At 33.8% G+C, this 21,669-nt stretch overlaps 1 protein-coding gene across 1 annotated transcript; it reads left to right on the top strand.

The window, feature by feature from the left end:
- Positions 1–9,012: 9,012 nt before the first annotated feature.
- Positions 9,013–21,132, top strand: LOC139520406 (uncharacterized). The gene is made up of 3 exons (XM_071312999.1): positions 9,013–9,070; positions 10,239–13,013; positions 20,560–21,132. The coding sequence occupies exon 2, from the start codon at positions 10,287–10,289 to the stop codon at positions 11,202–11,204; it is 918 nt and encodes a 305-aa protein (XP_071169100.1). The 5' UTR covers positions 9,013–9,070; positions 10,239–10,286; the 3' UTR covers positions 11,205–13,013; positions 20,560–21,132.
- The last annotated feature ends 537 nt before the right edge of the window (positions 21,133–21,669 follow it).

Genomic DNA, 21,669 nt, shown 5'->3' with positions numbered 1-21,669 from the left:
ATAGGTAACGAATAGGTAACAGGGTATTAACCGAGCGCTGGAACGGGTACATGCGCGCTAATAGGGTAATTTCATCTCTAAGAACACATTCTTACCACCAGAGACCTGAACACAATTAAAAAACGATTTATTTCAAGGTGCACCGTATACCCCGCGCATTAAAAGCGAATAAGTAACGAATAGGTAACAGGTTATTTACCGAGCGCTGGAACGGGGGTACATGCGCTCAAATGGGGTCATTTCATCTCTAACAACACATTGTTACCACCAGACATGAACACAATTAAAACACGATTTATTTCAAGTTGCAGCGTATACCCCGCGCATTAAAAGCGAATAGGTAACGAATAGGTAACAGGTTATTTACCGAGCGCTGGAACGGGTACATGCGCTCTAATGGGGTCATTCCATCTCTAAGAACACATTGTTACCGTCTGAGACCTGGACATAATTGAAAATCCTTTTCTAACAGGTGCAACGTATAAAAAAATGTATTATAAGCGAATAGGTAACGAATAGGTAACGAATAGGTTACAGGGTATTAACCGAGCCCTGGAACGGGTACATGCGCGCTAATAGGGTAATTTCATCACTAAGAACACATTCTTACCACCAGAGACCTGAACACAATTAAAAAACGATTTATTTCAAGGTGCACCGTATACCCCGCGCATTAAAAGCGAATAGATAACGAATAGGTAACAGGTTATTTACCGAGCGCTGGAACGGGTACATGCGCTCTAATGGGGTCATTTCATCTCTAAGAACACATTGTTACCGTCTGAGACCTGGACATAATTGAAAATCCTTTTCTAACAGGTGCAACGTATAAAAAAATGTATTATAAGCGAATAGGTAACGAATAGGTAACGAATAGGTAACAGGGTATTAACCGAGCGCTGGAACGGGTACATGCGCGCTAATAGGGTAATTTCATCTCTAAGAACACATTCTTACCACCAGAGACCTGAACACAATTAAAAAACTATTTATTTCAAGGTGCACCGTATACCCCGCGCATTAAAAGCGAATAAGTAATTGAAAATCCTTTTCTAAAAGGTGCAACGTACAACAAACGTACTATAAGTGAATAGGTAATGAATAGGTAACGAATAGGTAACAGGGTATTAACCGATCGCTAGAACGAGTACATATGCGCTTCAAGGGGTATTTCATCTATAAGAACACATTATTACCACCAGAGATATGAACACAATTGGAAATCCTTTTCTAAAAGGTGCAACGTACAACAAACTTTTTAAAAGCGAATTAGTAACGAATATTTAACAGGGTATTATCCGACCGCTGGAACGGATACAAATGCACTTATAGAGTTATATCACCTCTAAGAGCCCAAATCTTCCACCAGAGACAACAAAACAATTGAAAATTATGTTTTAAAAGGTGCAACGTAAGATACACGTATTATAAGCGAATTATAAGCGAGTGATGGAACGAATTAAACAAGGTAATAGCATGCTCCGAAACGATGTACACCCTGCTTACATGTTTAACTCTACCACATTATGTAAGTATGTGCCTGTCCCTAGACAAGAGCCTGAAATTAAGTAGTTATCGTTTGTTTTTGTGTTACATATTTCCGTTTATTTTTTTGTATATGAAATACGGCCGTCAGTTTTGTTGTTTGAATTGTATGAGGTTGTCATGTCTGGGCCTTTTATAGGTGACTACACGGTTTGGGCTATGCTGATTGTTGAAGGCCGTACAGTGAACTATAGTTGATAATTTCTGTGTCATTTTGGTCTAATGTGGAGTGTTGTCTCATTGGCAATCATACCACATCTTCGTTTTTACGCAAGCGCTAACACGGTGATTTCATCCCGTCGAACCAAGATCCATCTTCAAACATACGGACATAAAGCAGTTAAAAGGTAGAACGTATAAAAAACAAGTAAGGAACAAATGCGTATCGAACATGAAGTAAAAGGATCGGTTGAGCACAAACACATATAAATAGGTCATAAAAAGATCATTTTACCTCAACCAATTCAGAACTATTACCATATGTAAGACTATTAACAACTAGATTTGTAATTGCTAGCAATAACGGAAGGCACCCCTTCCCCCTATTACCAGGTGAGCGGCAGCCATTTTGACAATTCCAAAGTCAAAGAGAGCATCTACAGATGTCTAGTAACATTTTTGCAAAGTTTCATTAAGTTTGAACATTTTGAATTTTTGATATTTTTGCTGTTTCCATGGTTACGGCGGCCATTTTGAAAATTCTAACTTCAAAATCCAACTCTGCCTATGCCAGTTACCATTCCTGTAAAGTTTCATCCAGTTTGCGGAAAATTCTTATTTTTGAAATTTTTGACCTTTTTGCATTGTTTCCATGGTAACAAGACCTATTTTGGAAATTCCAACTCCAATGTTGCTCATCATAACTGTGAAGTTTCATGAAGTTTTGAGCATTTTTAGAATTTTGAAAATTTTGGTGTAGTTTCCATGGCAACATAGTAGTTCCAATGATCGCCAAAATCATCCAACACCTGAATATAGTGGGCACCTACATTGTTTTAAAATATGATGATTCTAAGTTGAAGCATATCCAAACAGTTCACCAAAAACCAAAAACTCATTTTTTTCACAATTGTGCCGTTTCCATGGTAACGGCAGCCATATTAAACTATACCATGCCATAATTAAAAAGGGGGAAGGATATTAAAAATCAAATAAGTAACGAATAGGTAACGAATAGGGAATAGGGAATAGGTAACGAATAGGTAACGAATAGGGAATAGGGAATAGGTAACGAATAGGTAACGAATAGGGAATAGGGAATAGGTAACGAATAGGTAACGAATAGGGAATAGGGAATAGGTAACGAATAGGTAACGAATAGGGAATAGGGAATAGGTAACGAATAGGCAACGAATAGGGAATAGGGAATAGGTAACGAATAGGGAATAGGGAATAGGTAACCAACTTGACGCCCATAAAAGTAAACGCATAACAATACGCACATTAAAATTAAGTTCAAGAGAAGTCCGAGTCTGATGTCAGAAGATGTAACCAAAGAAAATAAACAAAATGAAAATGTGTTTATTTTCATTGTTTCTATTGGCAACTGTAACTATGGAAACATAAATAGTGAAACATGATAGTCACATTCAGTTGTCTGTGCGTACCCGCATGCGGGTACGAATAGCAAAATTGCCGTTCGTAGGCTACGCGTACCCTCATCCGGTTTTATAATAAATTGCCATTGGATCGGGAATTAAACGTAAAATATATACAGAAATTATCGCAATTAGTGAATAAATTTGATCAACTACTTAGAAGTTTTGTAAACATTTATATATATGTAAGCGAACATGCAGTTTTTCTCGGTTAATAAATATTCTTAAAATGGGAAAAGAGTGATATTGTTCAAAAGTATCAGTCGATTAATTTTATACAATTGTATATAAAAACAAACTCAGAGTGCAGCTACAGAGAAAAGAACTGGAAACACAAAAAAATAAAGAGGAAATAAAGTTTTACAGAATAATTATTTCCTGTATTCACGGAGGCAAAAAATTCTAAACAAGTTCGACTGGAAAAATGAAGGCCTAATACATTATTTCTGAAAAACAAAGGCCGATGCCAATAATCTTCTATGAAAGCTTCATTAATAAATAACAAAATGTTTGACGAAAATGTAAACCTTCAGCGCATCAAAAAATATTTTGCCTCTGAGGCGTGGAAGCAACTTAAAGATTTCAAAATTCTCCATCAATGTTATTTGTCATGTACCCTTCACTCGTTCTACTCGAAATCCCCATATTATCGATAATTTCTGTATATATTTCACGTTTAATTCCCGATTTGATTGCATTTTATTATAAAACCGGATGTGGGTACGCGTAGCCTACGAATGTCAATTTGACTATTCGTACCCACATGCGGGTACGCGCAGACACTGCCTTGTCTTATCGTCGTTCCCCCACTACACATTTCATTCTTGCTATATTTCTATAAAATCTATATCAAAGGCCAAAGGTTTTTATCAGCAATGTCTTTAACTTCGGTTCGAAAATCAGATCAATTATTTTGACTGGCTTTTTATGTCCTAGGAAATTTGATCCCTATCTAAAATTGCATTGCATATAGTATTTGCAGGACGAAATCAAATAAATACCTTCCACAAAAGACCAAAGAGAACACGACACAAGAGCAAACCACTGCCTATACAGAAAATTAAAAAAAATTGCTCCAGAAAGGTTAAGGGTGCAATAGAACAATACGCAGATCAACTGGAAAATGAAATACCAACAGGAAATGTGAATAAGAAATTAAATGTTTATAATGAATGTGTTTAACTTAATGTTTTTATTCTTCATTGATATTATATCACGATAAATCGTTTTACAAGCAAACCGATATCAACACATTTTCGGCGATGGTAAAGGGTATATCACTTCAGGGAACAATTCATAACGTACAATAAATACGTTCTTAATATGTAACTGTATTGTATTCCCTTAAGCCAACACGAGTGTTCCGTATCCTTTCAGAATCAAATTATTTTCCAGAGCTACCATCTTAGTTAGTATTTTATCTACTAAACAATTTAAATAGAAAAGCAAAACATTAAATACAATGTAAGGAAAAGCTTTATTTAACTTTTATGATAGTAAAGCATGATCCTTCGAAGTCTACATTAAGACTATTAATTGCCGATTGAACCCAAACAGTGTCATTCATTTTCAGATAAACAGCTACCACGACTGTACCCATTTCATAGGGGCCATCATCGGAGATATACGTATGATACACACTTCTTCCATTATGGTAAATGTCAAATTTTCCACGAACTGTGAGCGATAAAATTGACACCGTAAGATGATAAAGTCCTTCCATTATGCATCTAAATTTTCCACCGCTTTGAAATGCAGATAAGTCATTAATTCCGATATGAGTTCGCATCAAAGGAAATTTTATGATTGACCCAGCGTCATAAATTACACTTTTCTGTGTACAAGCGGTAATTGCAACTACAAAAGAAATTACAAGATGATATAACTTGAACTTTTAATACATTTTTGCCAAATCACGTTTGACTGTTTTCATTACAAAACCCATACATTTTAGTCAGCTATATAAAGCCCTGACATGACAAAATGTTAAACAATCCAAACGAAAATAAACCAAATTCATGACAAAACAATAAACAAAATAAATAAATATGACGGACAGCTAATAACGACAGCCACTTAAATGCATGATATTGTCTTGGAACAGGATCATGAAGAATATGGAAATTAAACATGTTTATACGCAACCACTCCTTCGACCTGAGATAGTGGTTTAACAGCACAACACTGTAAAAAAATCAGTTGGAAATCGCTTGACTAATCAGATCGGCTTGAAGCATCACAACATTTAACATAAAAAAATAAACACAAAGTACTGATCTTAAAATATCCATATTTACCGAAAGCTAGTTCAAAGACAATAACAACTAATGAATAATTGATACTAAAGAGTTAAACGCACATGATTAACCCTTCCATATATTTATGTGCATTTCTCAAACCAATAGCCGGTAATTCAGTGGTTGTCAATAGTTCTTCGTAATCATTTTTTGTCTATTGTTGTAATTCAAATCATGCTGTTCGTTTTTCTCTTTTGAATTATTTCACATTTTGTTATACAGGGCCTCTTACATCTTACTACACGGTAATGGTTTACTCATTGTTGAAGGTCGTTAGGTAACATGTAAATGATTGCATCTTTACACTTCGTCGATCTATTCTATTGATGATTGTCTCATTGGCAATCCTATCACATCTCCTCATTTGAAATTAATAATTTTTCAAATCAATTTCAAATTTCAAAAAAGTATTATCTATACATAAAAATTTTGACGTAACATATATATATTATGTTCTGCTATAAACCTTTAGCTTCTCACGTACAGGAAAAAAATAATGATACCTGTTTCACGAATATCGGAAATATTCTGTTCGATTTGAAGGAAACGATTTTTTCCGTTTACTTTTATATCAACGGTCTGGTTATACAAGGCTAAAAAGTCCTGACCTCTGGCTTGTTCATTGACTTCCAATGAATGCGTCTTTGTCTCTATTGTTTGAATTTTTTGCCTCAAAGAAGTCAAATCTTGCAGTTGCTGTACAGCTTTAATGTCTTTAAGTGTGTCTACTTTACTTTCCAAAGACACCATTTTGGAATTTGTCTGTGACAGTTCGTTTTCTAACAATACGTAATCCTTTTTAAGCCTGAAAATTCAGTCTGTAAATTTGTATGATTTTTGGCTAGTTCGGAGTACTTGTTCTCTGTCGACTCATACATTTCTGCTGTGTCATTAGCCGTGGTCAAGGTTTTTTCAAGTTTCTTGAATTTTATCTGCAACTGAGAAGTCAGTACAGCAAGTGCTTTATCGGACTCGATTCGATATTGACCCATTTCATGTCGCAAGTCATCATTTTCTCGTTGTAATTGCTTTATAGTGCTATGGAATTCCATAAGAGTCACACATTGACCATTCGCCCCTGCTACAGTTCCCCCGTTGTTGTTACTATCAAGTATGAACCCTCCTACTGCTGTAAAGGCCAATAGTTGAATAAAACAACCCTGTAAAATATCAGTTTTTGTGTTTTGATTAGGTTATATCTAATGACAGCGACTTCCTAATTTTACAGTTATAGTTCTGTTTTAATTAAACATAGTTCCATGTAAAAATGTTGTTTCGTCTGATCTACAAGTTATTTCTGTATGCTCGTTGAATTTTGTTAAGTCGAAATTTATTATAGGTTTCAGGTTTCCAAAATGTTTACTTAAAGTGTAACTGAAGCCCAATTTGTGACAATTTAACGTGCATTTTATACATCAAAATGGATATTATTTGATTTCTAGGATATCTGAATAGTAAAATATCAACAGAGGTAAATCTATCTTCAATGTAAGTAATCAACTGTTGACGCTTGTCACTCTAGCCACAAACATGGCTGTATGAACATAAGATAGATGATATAAATTGAACTTAGGATAGCAAGTGATCGGATTGGAAAAAGGAGAGAGCGAACTTTTGCGTGCAATAAAAAATGTACGGACAATTGTGTAAGCAGGTGTAGTGACCTTCGTGTTGGTCTAAAATAGAATTGTTCTTATATCTAATGTTATATAAAATTGTATACTTTTAGGGAATGAAGAGGTTTGTTTGCAAACGGAGAATATCTGTTTCCCGCTTGGTGAAATATGTTTTAGAAGAATACAAATCTTTTTATTACAGTGGAGTGTAATATCCCAGTTAATCTTTCAATTTATATAAACAGGGGATATGAGTAAATATCACCTTTTTACATTTAAAATGACCGATTTATTCAGCCTTCATCAACTTTCAGAGAATGTAACATGCCGGTACATATGAATTTTCCCACCCCTTGATCTTTTTTAATGTAAGGACAAAAATACCATAATCAAAATAAAATCAGTTATCATGTGACACTTTTTTTGTCCTTTTATGTGCTTTGAAAATATTTCGGGTCTTGCAATTTTTGTTTGCTCGGCTTGGAAAGGCTTTTGTTTATCATAAAGTAAGGTCCGTTTATATTCTATGTAACCAAGATCACATCGGTATAACCGTTATGGAATTTATACCTTTTAGTAGGTAATATAAATAAACTCATCAAAGATACCAGGACTAAATTTTATATATACGCCAGACGCGCGTTTCGTAGATACAAAAGACTCATCAGTGACGCTCGAATCCAAAAAAGTTAAAAATGCCAAATAAAGTACGAAGTTGAAGAGCATTGAGATCCAAAATTCCGAAAAGCGTTGCCAAATACAGCTAAGGTAATCTATGCCTGATGTAGAAAAGCCTTAGTATTTCAAAAAATTCAAAATTTTGTAAACAGTTAATTTATGAATAAAACAATATCAATGATAATTCATGTCAGCACAAAAAGTCTTAAACCTTCTTGTTCACCTAGTTTTAGCATAAGGTTACATCACTTTTAGATGATGGAACTTGCATGTACCCTCTGAACCATTGTGTATTACCTTTCGATAAAATCTATCACCCTTGACCCACCAAGATATAATACTACTTTTCACCTGACCTTATGCTATTTGGTCTTTTTGTAAGTCACACAAATGAGCCCACTCAGGTAAAACATATCTATTTTGGTTTAAAAACTTTAAAGTTGAGTTGTTTAATTTTCAACATTACGCAGCATCACTAAAAAAAATGCCGCACATATAAACCACCCGTTTTGCAAACCGTTATCCATTAATTGTCTTTTTAAGGAATTCAACTAATCGTAAATTTTCAGATCCAAATTCCATATAAATGAGTAATTTTCCTTTTAGTTTACTTACTAAATTCATAATGTCCGTTATCCACAGAAAAGTATAAGTTTATGGAACCAACTTGTATGAATCGATTATAGATAAGAACCGACGATGATTTCATGACTTTTCAAGGACATGTTTAGTTATGGTATACGTTTCCTTGTTGTGCAAAGTTTTGTGAATATCGAAATTATTATGAGCATCGTATAATGGCTTCTGAATTTCTTTTCTGGGTTAATGGCTCACTTCCCTAAATGTCGCCATATTATATATTTTCTCCGAAACTTACAACTAAAAAAAATCCAAGAATGTGTCCCCAGTACACGGATGCCCCAACCGCAATATCATTTTTCATATAAACAATAGCTATATATACTGGAGGTCACGGACAATCACAATATACTAGTTATATGTACTAGGACACTCTGATGAATTGATTCCTGAACAACATCATACTAAAAAATCCATTTAGATTAATTAATAACTTGTCAGCGTGTTAACTTTGAAATATTTTTAATTTAAAGATAAAGAAATACTTTCTTCAACACTTTTTAAATGAAAATACATCTATGAAGGGAGTTTACACAAAGTTCATCTGTACACACGCCTGCGCAGATGAGTATCAGACTAAGCTAAACCATCAAAATTTATTTATATATATAAGTATAGTTACAAGGTCACACATCTTTAGGATCATATGTCATATAGACGGTTACAATAGTATCAAACATCAACACAGACACAGCCGGTAAGTGATTTTTAGAATAACACAGACGAATAATTGCAATAAAAGTAACATTTTTTTTCTGCGCCAGATGCGCATTTCGACAATAAGTGTCCCTTCGGTGATGCTCAAAGCGAATATATTTGTAAAATCCAAATAAGTTCAGAATTGGTTATTTCGAGATATCAAAACTGAGCTACTGTTGAATTGAAGGTATATATTATATAGTGTATGTTGTAATGGAATTAACAATGCATGAAAGCACACTGATTTATCATACAGATGATTTGATATTAGAAATATAATAACTATTGTACTTAGTACGTTAACTCTTTATTATTTTAATATGAGTAGAAATATCCTTTTCTCTGAAAAAGCGTAATTTTATGAAATACGAGACGTTTGAAACTATATATTTTGGATAAATATTGCTCAAATGTTGAAATTTTTTGATTTACGACAATGTTAGGTTAATGTACTGCTTTTGTCTTGAAAAAACATGGCCTATTCATTAGTATTCTGTATTCTTTATATATTAAAATAAAGGATGTGGTATAATTGCAAATTATAAATCTATCCAAAGACCAAAGGACGAAGTTACAAATGGGTAGATATTTTAAACATTATCTTATTTTTAATAGGTGTTGCTGCACGAATAGACACATACTAAGATATAAACAAGGTTATTTATGAACACTCGGTTTACATTTTTAGGTTTGAAGGAAAATAAATAAACGTATGTTCATAATTCATTGGTTCTTCTGTATATCAGAAAAAAAATATCATTACCAAACTCTCCTAAATTTGAGTTCCTTCATTAAGGGAACTACAAAATAACTTGAACCTCACACAATTTCTTCTTTGTCTAGACATAAAACCTATAAACGAGGTACTGCCTAACTCTGTATTAAGCATCACAGTATGACACCAAAAAAAATAGCAAATGCTCGAAAATAAAACTATATAATTCATCGGTTTCTAGGAACGTACGATAAAGTTATAAATAAACTGCATAAAAAATTGTTAAATTGTGCAATCATTCGTTGACTTACATGAGACTTCAAAAACAAATTCAAACAGCCATACAGAGAAATGGTTTAGTCTGAATATTTGAGGGTTAGTTTTAATAAAATTGCTTAAAAACGCGTCCATTTTTTAAACTTAACAATTAAAAGCATTCTTTTTATTGTAGATCTACAGACGAAAATTCAGTTTTGATGCAAGCAGAAACTGCTACACCATGGAACCTTGCAATCAATGGGAAAACAAGACAAGTACAGAAATCCGAGAAGAATTCAAGTCCATCAAACTTGAGTATCAGAACATAAAAGTAGATATTAAACCTGGAAATTATACCTGCTGCTTGTTTCTGCCAAACTCTGATATTGCATTTGCTAATCATATGGATGATGTTGTGGTGATTTATAAGATAGATGGAACTCTCAGCGCAAGTATTTCGATAGAAACGCCATTTGCCATTACTTCCATCGACGATGAAACTATTGCTGTAACTGGAGGCAGCACTCGTCTTATTTCCATAATCAGTTTTTCTAGTAACAGTGTTGTAAAAACTATAAAAACTGAAGAGACTGGGTGCTGGGGCATAACATACTATGATGGCTACCTATACTTTGTGGTTGAATGGAAATGTATTTTTGCTTTAAATCTATCGAATGGCAACCAAAAAATGTTAAACTATTTGAATGGTAAACACTACAACAGTCATTGCAAGTCCCATCTCACCTCATTTGGTAACAGACTGTGCTATACCTCAAATGAAAATGCAGATGTCTTGGTTTTAAAGATAAATCCTGATAAAGAATCTGCAGAGAAAGTATACCAGATATACGAGCCTGATGTAATAAAAGACCAAGGACAGTGTACAATGGATGAAGACGGACATGTTTATGTCGTTAACACAGAATTACGTCAGGTGATATTAGTATCTGCCCAGGCATGTTATACATGTTCATATGACAATTGTCGCAAGTTATTAGGCAAAGATGACGGGCTTATTTATCCGAGTGCTATTGATTATGACAGAAAAACAAAACGATTTATGACAGTAAACTTATTATCAGATGATGACGAACTAAAGCCATATTTTATGATCTTCAAGAAGGTTAAGCCAGCAAATCAAGCTGATCAGAAGTCGTGACCATTTATTTGTTATGACTGTGTGAATGTTTACTCTTATTGTTATCCAATCAATGAAGAGTTCGTGAAAGTCTTGTTTGATCTGAGGATGATTTGGATTATTTTCATAATACCTAATGTGGCGTAACAAAACAATGATCATATTTGAATTTATTGTTACCTTATATTTGTGCAATATCATTATGTGCGAATTGCGTGTGTTGGACGAACTCCTATTGAAATTATAATGCATGAAGCAAAGCAAAGCAAATTTACAGGTCTAACATTGTTGGGTTGATGTTTAGACGAGTATATAATTATTTTCTGTGACTGTATCTTACATCAGTAATTTGTAGGATCCTTTAACATAGATAATTTAGCTGATCTGTAAGAATAACATCTTCATGCCTTATATATCATGTGCTGTAGTACGACGCTAGATTAAAATTGACGTGGAAAGGTAACACCCGGCCACCGAAAGCTTCATTTTTATGAAGCCAAGGTGGTCGTGTGATTTAGCGGGACGGCTACAGTGCAGGCGATTTGGTGTCACAATAGCTCAGTAGCATGAGTTCGACTCCCGGCGAGGGCGGAACAAAAAATTTGCGAAAGCAAACTTACAGATCTAACATTGTTGGGTTGATGTTTAGACGAGTTGTATATACATAATATACACAGCCATGTATCATCATCACTGCTGGTGATCCGATGGATAAATCTGTTGTAGAGTTGGCACTGGCTCAGACGTATATAAAAAACATTTTCATATTATTAATGTATTTTCTAAAAAAAATACTTTATGAGTATTCATTGAAGAAATGAATTTATAACAAAAGATAAGGAATGTTAATTTGCACTCGATGATGTCCTCGTATCTATAGATTATAGATCGGTTACCAGTCAAACACGAAAGTTGCGTAATGAAAATCTCTCTCGCAACAATACACCCTAAAGGTCATCCCCTGTATTAATAAAAAAAAAAAACGAACTCCATTGAAAATCTAAAACGGAAATTCCCTCATCAAATGGCAAAATCGAAAGCTGAAACACATCAAACGAATTGAAAACAACTGTCATATTCCTGACTTGGTAAAAGAATTTCGTTATGTAGAAAATGGTGGATTATACTGACAACTATGTGAGAACAAAACAAATAGACATACATGTAATATAAAAAGATAGCAACCACGTGCATTTGGGTTTCTTGGTGTGTTTGATTTTATTTACTAGGTTAAACAATATTTTAATCATCGTTTTTACCTCTATAATCAAGTTTTTTTGTGGCTCGAACCTGTCAATGAAATGGTTCACGGTCCCTTGTTTCACTTTTCAACTTCTTTGATAGCTGAACACTCGCTAGTAGTACATGCGTAGCCCATATCTAACTTAGGGGTTAAACCAAAAGGTCACATGAATGCGAATTCAATTAAAATTAAATTATCAAACAATTTTACAATACATCAACAAAGTTTTTGATCTACTTTTGGGGCATAGTGACTGCTTATAAGGAACTGTTCTATCAAAACTCCGCTTTTGTTAATTCTTGGAACAAAAAGAATAGTTCTTTTGTTTAAATCGTAGCTCTTTTGTCACTTTCTCCGAATAGACTTGCACATATTCGATTAAAGATGTTTTTTTCACATATACTTTAATACAAGGTTTGGCAGAAAACTGTGACAGGCGTTCACTTAAAGTTCATGCACCGAATAATAAACAATCTATTTTTATTTATGTATGTGCATTTACAAGGTCACAGACAGATGCGATCATCAATACATTTGCAAGGTAACTGACATTTGCAGTAGTATACATCTCATCACAAACAAGTATGGTAATGCCCGCGTCACACTGTCCCGATTTTTACGCCGATGGCAACACGATTATGGAAATTTTCAATATCGGGACTGATCGTATCCAGATCGGGCTATTCGTAGTGCCATCTTTAACCATCGTAGAACCATCGGCCAATTTTTCTAGCCTTCGGGGACAACTTCGGGAAGGGTTCTAAATTTTTTAACATGTTAAAAAATCCCCGAAGGTGCGTCCGATGTTGAGGGTTCGTATTGAGTTCGTTTCACCATCCTCACCATCGTAATGTCACCGGGAATGCATCTTTGCACATCGTATTGCATTCGTGTTTCCATCGTTTCCATCGGGCAGTTTTGACATTACGATGTCTACACGAATGAATCACGAAGATACCCGAAGGTCTTACGATGGCAACACGACTTCGTGAAGACCTCGTAATCCCGTCGTGTTGCCATCGAATAAAAGTACGAAAGCGACAAGATGGAACTACGACGGCAATAAATCCAGCTAAATGTAAGTAATTTTTCTACCCTGTATACCACATTGCCTCACATTCTCATTAAGAAAAAATTCACACACCTAATTAAATGGGCATTCAAAAAATCAGAATGTGAATATATATGTTCAAACTCTTTTAGGTCATTTTTTAGTAGCAATAAACAAAAAACTATGTTAATTGGACATGCTTTGATACTATATATGCCCTTGTTTTTTTACTAGATAACACTTTTGTTCGCTTTAGGGATTCCGTATATCGTCAGATTGTCGGAATTCCAATGGGGACTAACTGTGCACCACTTATTGCAGACCTGTTTTTGTATTGTTATGAGTTACAATTTATGACAGAAATAAGCAAAGACCCATCGAAACAACATCTGATAAACAAATTTAATAATACTTTTGGATATTTGGATGATATTTTGGCTCTCAATAATGACGACTTCAGTGTGTATATTAATGAAATTTATCCTGTTGAACTTACTTTAAATAAAGCTAATACTAACAATGACCACTGCCCTTTTCTCGATCTTGATATCTATATCACTAATGGAAAGCTGAATACTAAAATTTATGATAAAAGGGATGATTTTTCATTTCCTATCGTTAATTATCCGTTTTTAGATGGTGACATTCCCTTGTCACCATCTTACGGTGTTTATATATCTCAACTTGTACGATTCGCTCGTGTATGTAACAATGTTTTAGATTTTAACGAGAGAAATTTATGTATTACTGAAAAATTATTACACCAGGGTTTTCGATATCACAAACTAGTCAAAACATTTACTAAATTTTATCATCGGTATAAAGACATCATTCGTAAATATAGCTCAACATGCAGACTTCTAATACGTTCAGGTATTTCACATCCAATTTTTTATGGAAATATTCTTTATAAAGCACAAAGGTGTCAGTATTCACCTCAGAAACTTACAAAACCTTTGAATAGACTTATTAAGAAGGGATATAATTACGATACTGTTGTCAAGTCATTAAAGATTGCATATTTTGGTGTTAATATTGAGTCACTGATAAGGTCTTTGCATCGGAACTAAACACATTTATTCTAAAAACAGTTGTTGGCATGACACGGGTTATGTTCTTCATATATATGTTATGATGGTATGATACTAAACCCCTAACGGGAAGGATTGTGCCTGATGTTCATATGATGAAATCATAATCTTTCAGTCAGTTTAATTGAAGTCTGGAGCTGGCATGTCAGTTAACTGCTAGTAGTAGTCTGTTGTTATTTATGTATTATTGTCATTTTGTTTATTTTCTTTGGTTACATCTTCTGACATCAGACACGGACTTCTCTTGAACTGAATTTTAATGTGCGTATTGTTATGCGTTTACTTTTCTACATTGGTTAGAGGTATAGGGGAAGGGTTGAGATCTCACAAATATGTTTAACCCCGCCGCATTTTTGCGCCTGTCCAAAGTCAGGAGCCTCTGGCCTTTGTTAGTCTTGTATTATTTTAATTTTAGTTTCTTGTGTACAATTTGGAAATTAGTATGGCGTTCATTATCACTGGACTAGTATATATTTGTTTAGGGGCCAGCTGAAGGACGCCTCCGGGTGCGGGAATTTCTCTCTACATTGAAGACCTGTTGGTGACCCTCTGCTGTTGTTTTTTATTTGGTCGGGTTGTTGTCTTTTTGACACATTCCCCATTTCCATTCTCAATTTTAATTTTCGCGCAAAAATACATTTTAAGTACCATGCGCGATATGCACTGGTCAGTCTAATACGACAGTTAAGAAAAACGTTCACAAAACATGGAGCTCATATCATATGATTCTACGAGAACAAGAAAGGCGACAGCGTTGTTTCTATTAATTCAAATGGAACAAGAAGAGCAGCTATTACAGGCTTAGGATTTACTTTTACAAGTAAAATATTATTTTTTGTCAATTTTTCATATCAAGTAAACATAATGAAAATCATAAACGCGCCTCGTACACCAACACTGCAGGTACACGTATACAGGAAAACCAACTTTTTCTTCATTATTCTGATTTTTTATGTATCGTCTGAGTTGTTGTCACACGAATGTTTACTCCATAACCATTTTGTTTTCTATATGTCATTTTTTGCCGCATTTGTTGCTTTCCCCCATCCTTCCTTTTGTCTATATTATTGTGATATTCTCCTGGAACCAGCTCTTTTTGAATAAAAGGGATCAACGAACCCATTTCCTTACCTTTAAGACAGATCAGTAAACATGGGCATAATTATGGGTGATTGTTCAGACTTATGCACACATTTTACAGTTCAAACAAGGCAATGCCGAGCGTGACATCCCCTCGTATGTAACATATTGGGGACAAATATGGACACTATATTTGTATATGACACATGCAGAAAATGGTAAATTGAATATGCATATTTGATACATAAACTATTTTTTTAGAAATCAACCAAAACATTCAGTAACTGGAAATACCTTTAATATTATCTTAAGAACCAGCAGGTAAAAAAATTAGCAACCAATTTCCTGTTTACTATTCTATTTCAAGGAGAAAAAATAAGTCCATCTGCATGACCTTGACCTTTGGCCTTGAACGTAAAAAATGTCAGATCATTACAAGGAGGAACAATATACCAAAATGTGGTTAAAATCTTTTGAAGCATATTGGTTTTTGAGTGTCCACAAGGGTGGTATTGCCTTGTATTACAACTGCCACTGTGACCTTGACCTTTGAACTTGAAAGTCAATAGCGCTTAAGATATTCTTAACGAGTAACACCATACCAAGTTTTGAGCATTTTGGTTCTAGAGTGTCCATAACAATTTTATCTACACGCAACTTATATGTAGTAGGCGAGGGGATAATAAACTAAGTTTTATAAGAATTAGACAAAAATATCGATTTCCCGCCATGCATGGTAGACTTGTACAGAAACGATATGTTGTCGAAATTATGTTGGTATCTTTTGACATCGTATGGCCATCGCACCATCATCGTAATCCATCGTGTTAGCCTTCATGATCCATCGTGTAGGCTTCGGCAGAGATATGAAGCTTAAATACACGTCTTCGGTTAACCTTCGTATGTCCATCTTTTGCTATCGTTTATAATATCGGCACCATCGTATAGACTTCGTTATTCATCGTACTTGCTTCGGTCACTTTTTGGTATTTTAAAGAGATCGGGACCAACTTCGTACGAACTTACAATTTTCGCATTCGGGTGTCCATCGTATACAAAAATCGGGACAGTGTGACGCGGGCATTAGTGATTTCCGAGTATACATATGATTTAAATAGAAATTTAAAAATAATTGTTTTATCAAGGGCTTTTATTTGATTATACAAATCAGTGTGTTGTGAACTGCTTCAATCACTCTACGATGATTCATTGCAATAAAATTACATATATATATTAAACGTACACTTTCATTTTCTTTTGAAAGCTTATTTTCTTATGAATATATCTACTATGTAAACTACTTTTGATTAGCCTGTGCTTCGGTCTCTATCTTTTTAATCTCTTCTCTGAAAATTAGTATCTTTTTAGCATCAGATACGAGGAGGATTGTTAGAGCTTTTAAGATCACAATCCTAGAGCATCGTCCCTTGGTGTCTGTTGCAGCTAAACAATCATTTATTTTATATTTTATATTTTATATTTATACATTTTCAGCAAAATATTATAAAATCAAGTGAGAAAAAAAAGTAAACAAATAAATGGGGTTTGCCACATCTCTGGAGTAGCAACTCTCGAATACTTTTTCATTTAACAAATAATACCTGTATGACTATTTCAATAGTTTATTTTACAATGTTATGTAAAATACTGTATGTTGTATCAATCATATATGTTATGTGTATATGCCCCCCTGGGGACCTAATTTGGAAAATAAAATTTATCTTATCTTAGTATCATACTAAAACCACGAATAAAACAGTGACAAAAGTTAATGGCACACAGTTTTATTATTGTTTTCGATGATGTTTTTCTTCAGTTTCTTTTTTTAAGGCACAGTCATAATTTTATGTTTTAGAACTACTATTCTAAAACACTGATTTATGCAATTTAATCTTTTGCAAACACTACAAATGTTTGTAGAAATTGGAGATTTTGACAGAGTTATATCATTAACGGTACCATTTTTGCTGCCCCAGATTCGCATTTTGACAATACACGCCTCTTCAGTGATCATTGATGCCAACATATTTGAAGACTCAAAGTTATCAACAACAACAAAAAAAGCTTATATATAAAAACAAAAACAACAACAACAACAACAAAACAAATCCGACAAGTATAACCAAAGCCGTGCAGGAAATCATTGTTTTACAATGGAAGATTTATTTCTTAATTCAAAACAAATTCCATAATTTCATAACAACAAAATGTAGTAACACAATATTTGCATGTTCATGCCTATACAGAAGTACAGGCCAATGAGCTTATGTTACCATCACTTACAATCCACCAGCAGAGGTATCAACACAGGGGGAGTAATAACGGTAAAAAATTTTGGAACCAGATGCGCAATTCGACAATAAATGTCTCTGAAGAGATCCTCGAAGTCAAATTGTGTTTGAAAATCCAAAAAATACACAGCTTATAAATCAGAAAGGACAAAAAGTGTAGTTAAAAGCCATAGTCGGATCAACGGGATGGGGGGCCCGGACCAACCTTTTTTTTTGAAAACGTTGGTTGATTATATTGGAAATCACTGTAGCATGACTGGAGCGAGCCCCCTTATGAAAAGTTACATCCGCCACTGGGTCACTTAGCCGGTTAATGAATCAGATCTTTTCATAAGGGAAATATATTTCTTAATTTGAAATAAATAAAAAAATTCATTCGTCCTTCTCCAGGGGTGATGTGAATCAGATGTACTCTGGCAATCCTTTGGAAGCCACAAAAATCCAAAGGTTTGCCAGAGTACATAAAATAACTTCTTGCTATGGTATAAAACATTTGACTACTACACACTTGACGCTAGTATTTTCTATTTTAAACTAAAAAAAGATTAAAAAGAAATTGTTCCTTTTTTTCTTTTCATAAAACAGATTAACCAATGAACACATTTCTTGTTTTACAAAAGGAATAAGACACCAATACACAGTTTTAGTCTCGGAGATTTTTTTTCTCAAATATATGTTATTGTGCAATATTATTGCTTTCAAATTGCGTTTAAATGTACATTAACATTATTTTATTATTTTTTACATTTACATAGGCCTTATTTGGTTTGATAGTACGTTTTGTTCACACCCGTACCGGCCTTGTGTCTAGGAATTATTATAGTGTTTTCCAACAAATGTTTTACGCTCGAACTTTTCATTTTTTTTTAGTTGAAAAATGAGGTTAAATGCATATGAATTTTATTTGATCTTTTGATAGATTATTTTCAATGGCTTCAGAAAAATTTACTTTGAAATTGAATGAAATTCTACTTTGGACCAAATTTTGAGGACATTTTTGACATTTTCACTCACGTTTTTGCATGCAAAAAAAAACAAATTGGTTGCCATTGTTACCTTTTAAGCATTTTAACTATTGGAAATCAAATTTTTGGAAGGATGCTTTATCCATACATATGCACATACAACACGCAAACAGTAAACCTTTTTTCAGAAAGCAAGGGAAGAGGGTGTCTAAAAATTAAGATTTTCGTTTTTTCTAACTGTGTATTGGAATATGACAGTTGTTATACCATTTGTTTGATCTGTTTGAGATTTTGATTTTGCCATAATTAAATAGAGACTTTCCGTTTTGAATTTTCCTCAGAGCTCGGTATTTTTGTTATTTATTTTTTTTGCTACCTTAATATTTTGATAATACAAATCCAATTCAAACAAAACTTCTCAGAAGCTTGATGTTTTTATTGACCACTTATATAATTAGTTGTAACGTTTGGAAGACATGTATCAGCTTTCATATTAGAACAACTGTAATACTTTGTACATTCTTCTTAGGAAGAATGAAAAGAAACTACATAATCCTTTAACGTTACGTTCTGCTATAACGATGATGTTTTCTCACTTAATGTAACACATTTTAGTGAATGTTTAGCACGTAAAGTTGAAGTGATCCCTTCGAAAGTTGTACAGACACCATCACGAGTACGATGATCGTTATGGAATATCTTTATAAAGAATGGCAACAGTATTATACCGCTGTTCAAAAGTCATAAATCAATGTAATATATGACAAATCCGGATTTAGAACCGAGGGAAACACATCAACTACAATAGGCAAACAACGGAACAAAAAGAAACACTCAACTGCAACAAAAGCAATCGCCAACATATATAGAAACTGTATCACAGATTATCTGGAATCCAATCGTCGTAACAACACTACCTTTTTTCCAAGTTATGACGTCACCGATAAGACTTATTATGTGATTTATTAGTTAATAAATGGGTGCCATATGTTGAGCAGAATCTGCTGATCCCTTTCGAGACCCTAAAATCCTCAACGATTTTTGTAAGTTATCGTGTTGTTCAGTCTTCGAATTTCTATATGTTTTGTAGATTGTTGTATTTTGGTCGGTTTTCGTATTTTGCTATGGCGTTGTCAGATTTCGTCGACTTGTGAGTTTTTATAAAAATCTCTTTGGTAATTTCTGCCTCTTGTTTTCTTTTCTGAATCATTTTTTGGCACATCATATGGCCAAATATTAAAACCTTTTTATTCAACATTACCTAGCTAAGGCTCAACAAACAACAACACGTATATATATTGGTAATATTAAATTTCAATATTAAATATTTAACTTAATGTTCCTGTCATGATATGAGAGGAATATGTATGGTCCACTTGATTACATTTAAAATTGTTCACATTGTGCACTTATATTCAATTATTCGCTTCCCGACTTAGAACTTAATCTATACTGGTGCTCTCTCTTGCAACATACGAGTATCTGAGTATCTGAGACTAACATATACAGGACTGGGAATCAGTCAAAAAAATAACTGCTAACAAACACACGGTGAAAGGTTTAGTGAAAACAATTTTTGGTAAGTATTCACAGAATGCTTTAATTGTTTTGTTATTTTCTAGACAAAATTTTCACAAGCATTCTTTTTCTTGTAGATCTGTGAAAGTCAATAAATTTCAGACTCTAAGAAAAAAAACCACCCTCATCAACCATGGTCAGTTGCAATCAGTGGACAAACAAGACTGATAAACAAATTCGAGATGAATTCCAAGCGATTAATCTGGAATATCAGAATATAAAAACAGATCTTAAACCTGGATATTATCACTGCTGCTTATTTCTGCCAAATTTGAATATTGCCTTTGCTAATGATCAAGAAGATGCCGTGTTGATATATACAATAGACGGAAATTGCATCGATAGTATTTCGACAGAATCGCCATTTGCAATTACTTCAATTGACGACAAAACTATTGCTGTTACCGGAGGCACTAGTTGTGTTATTTCCTTTATCAACGTATCTAGTAACAGTGTAGTAAAAACTATCAAAACCGAATATGCGTGTTGGGGCATAACCTACTTTGATGGCTTTTTGTACTATGTGGAGGAATCGAAATGTATCATGACTTTAAATCTATCAAATGATAACCAAAACATATTGAAAATAAAGGAAACAATGTACGGAAGTCACCACAGGTGTAATCTTACCTCTAATGAAAATAGATTGTGCTATATTTTAGTTTACATCCGATTTCAAGTTATAATTATCGCAGATTACTATCTGAAGATGATGGTCTGTTTTTCCCAAATGCTATTGACTATAACAGAAAAACTCACCAATTGTTGGTGGTCAACTCAATGACATCGTATGACAAACCATGTCCAAATTTTATGATCTTTAAGAATCGAAAAGGAGAAAGTGAAGATGATCAAAAGTTATGAACATATGAGATGCGATAGCGTTGGTTTTTTTAATTTTTGAATTGTCTCTGCTTGAATATTTCGATTACTTGAGAAACGAAGAAATCGATTAAATTTTGATATATAAATGAACAGAACTGCTACCAATATATAAAAGTCTGAACGAAACAATATGCTGCTTATTTCTGTATTTACAATGATTTAGAGAATTTGAAGTAAAATAAATGTTTTCACCTTTTGCGTTTCTTTTTTCCTCAGAGATTATAATTATATTTATCAATGGAGGTTTTCGAAAGTGTTCTATATTATTAAAAAAAAACCAACACCACATTACAGACTTATGA

This window comes from Mytilus edulis, chromosome 4, assembly GCF_963676685.1.
Source record: "Mytilus edulis chromosome 4, xbMytEdul2.2, whole genome shotgun sequence".
NCBI lineage: Eukaryota > Metazoa > Mollusca > Bivalvia > Mytilida > Mytilidae > Mytilus > Mytilus edulis.
The sequence above is the reverse complement of the archived record's forward strand: the minus strand, read 5'-3'. Positions and strand labels throughout refer to the sequence as shown.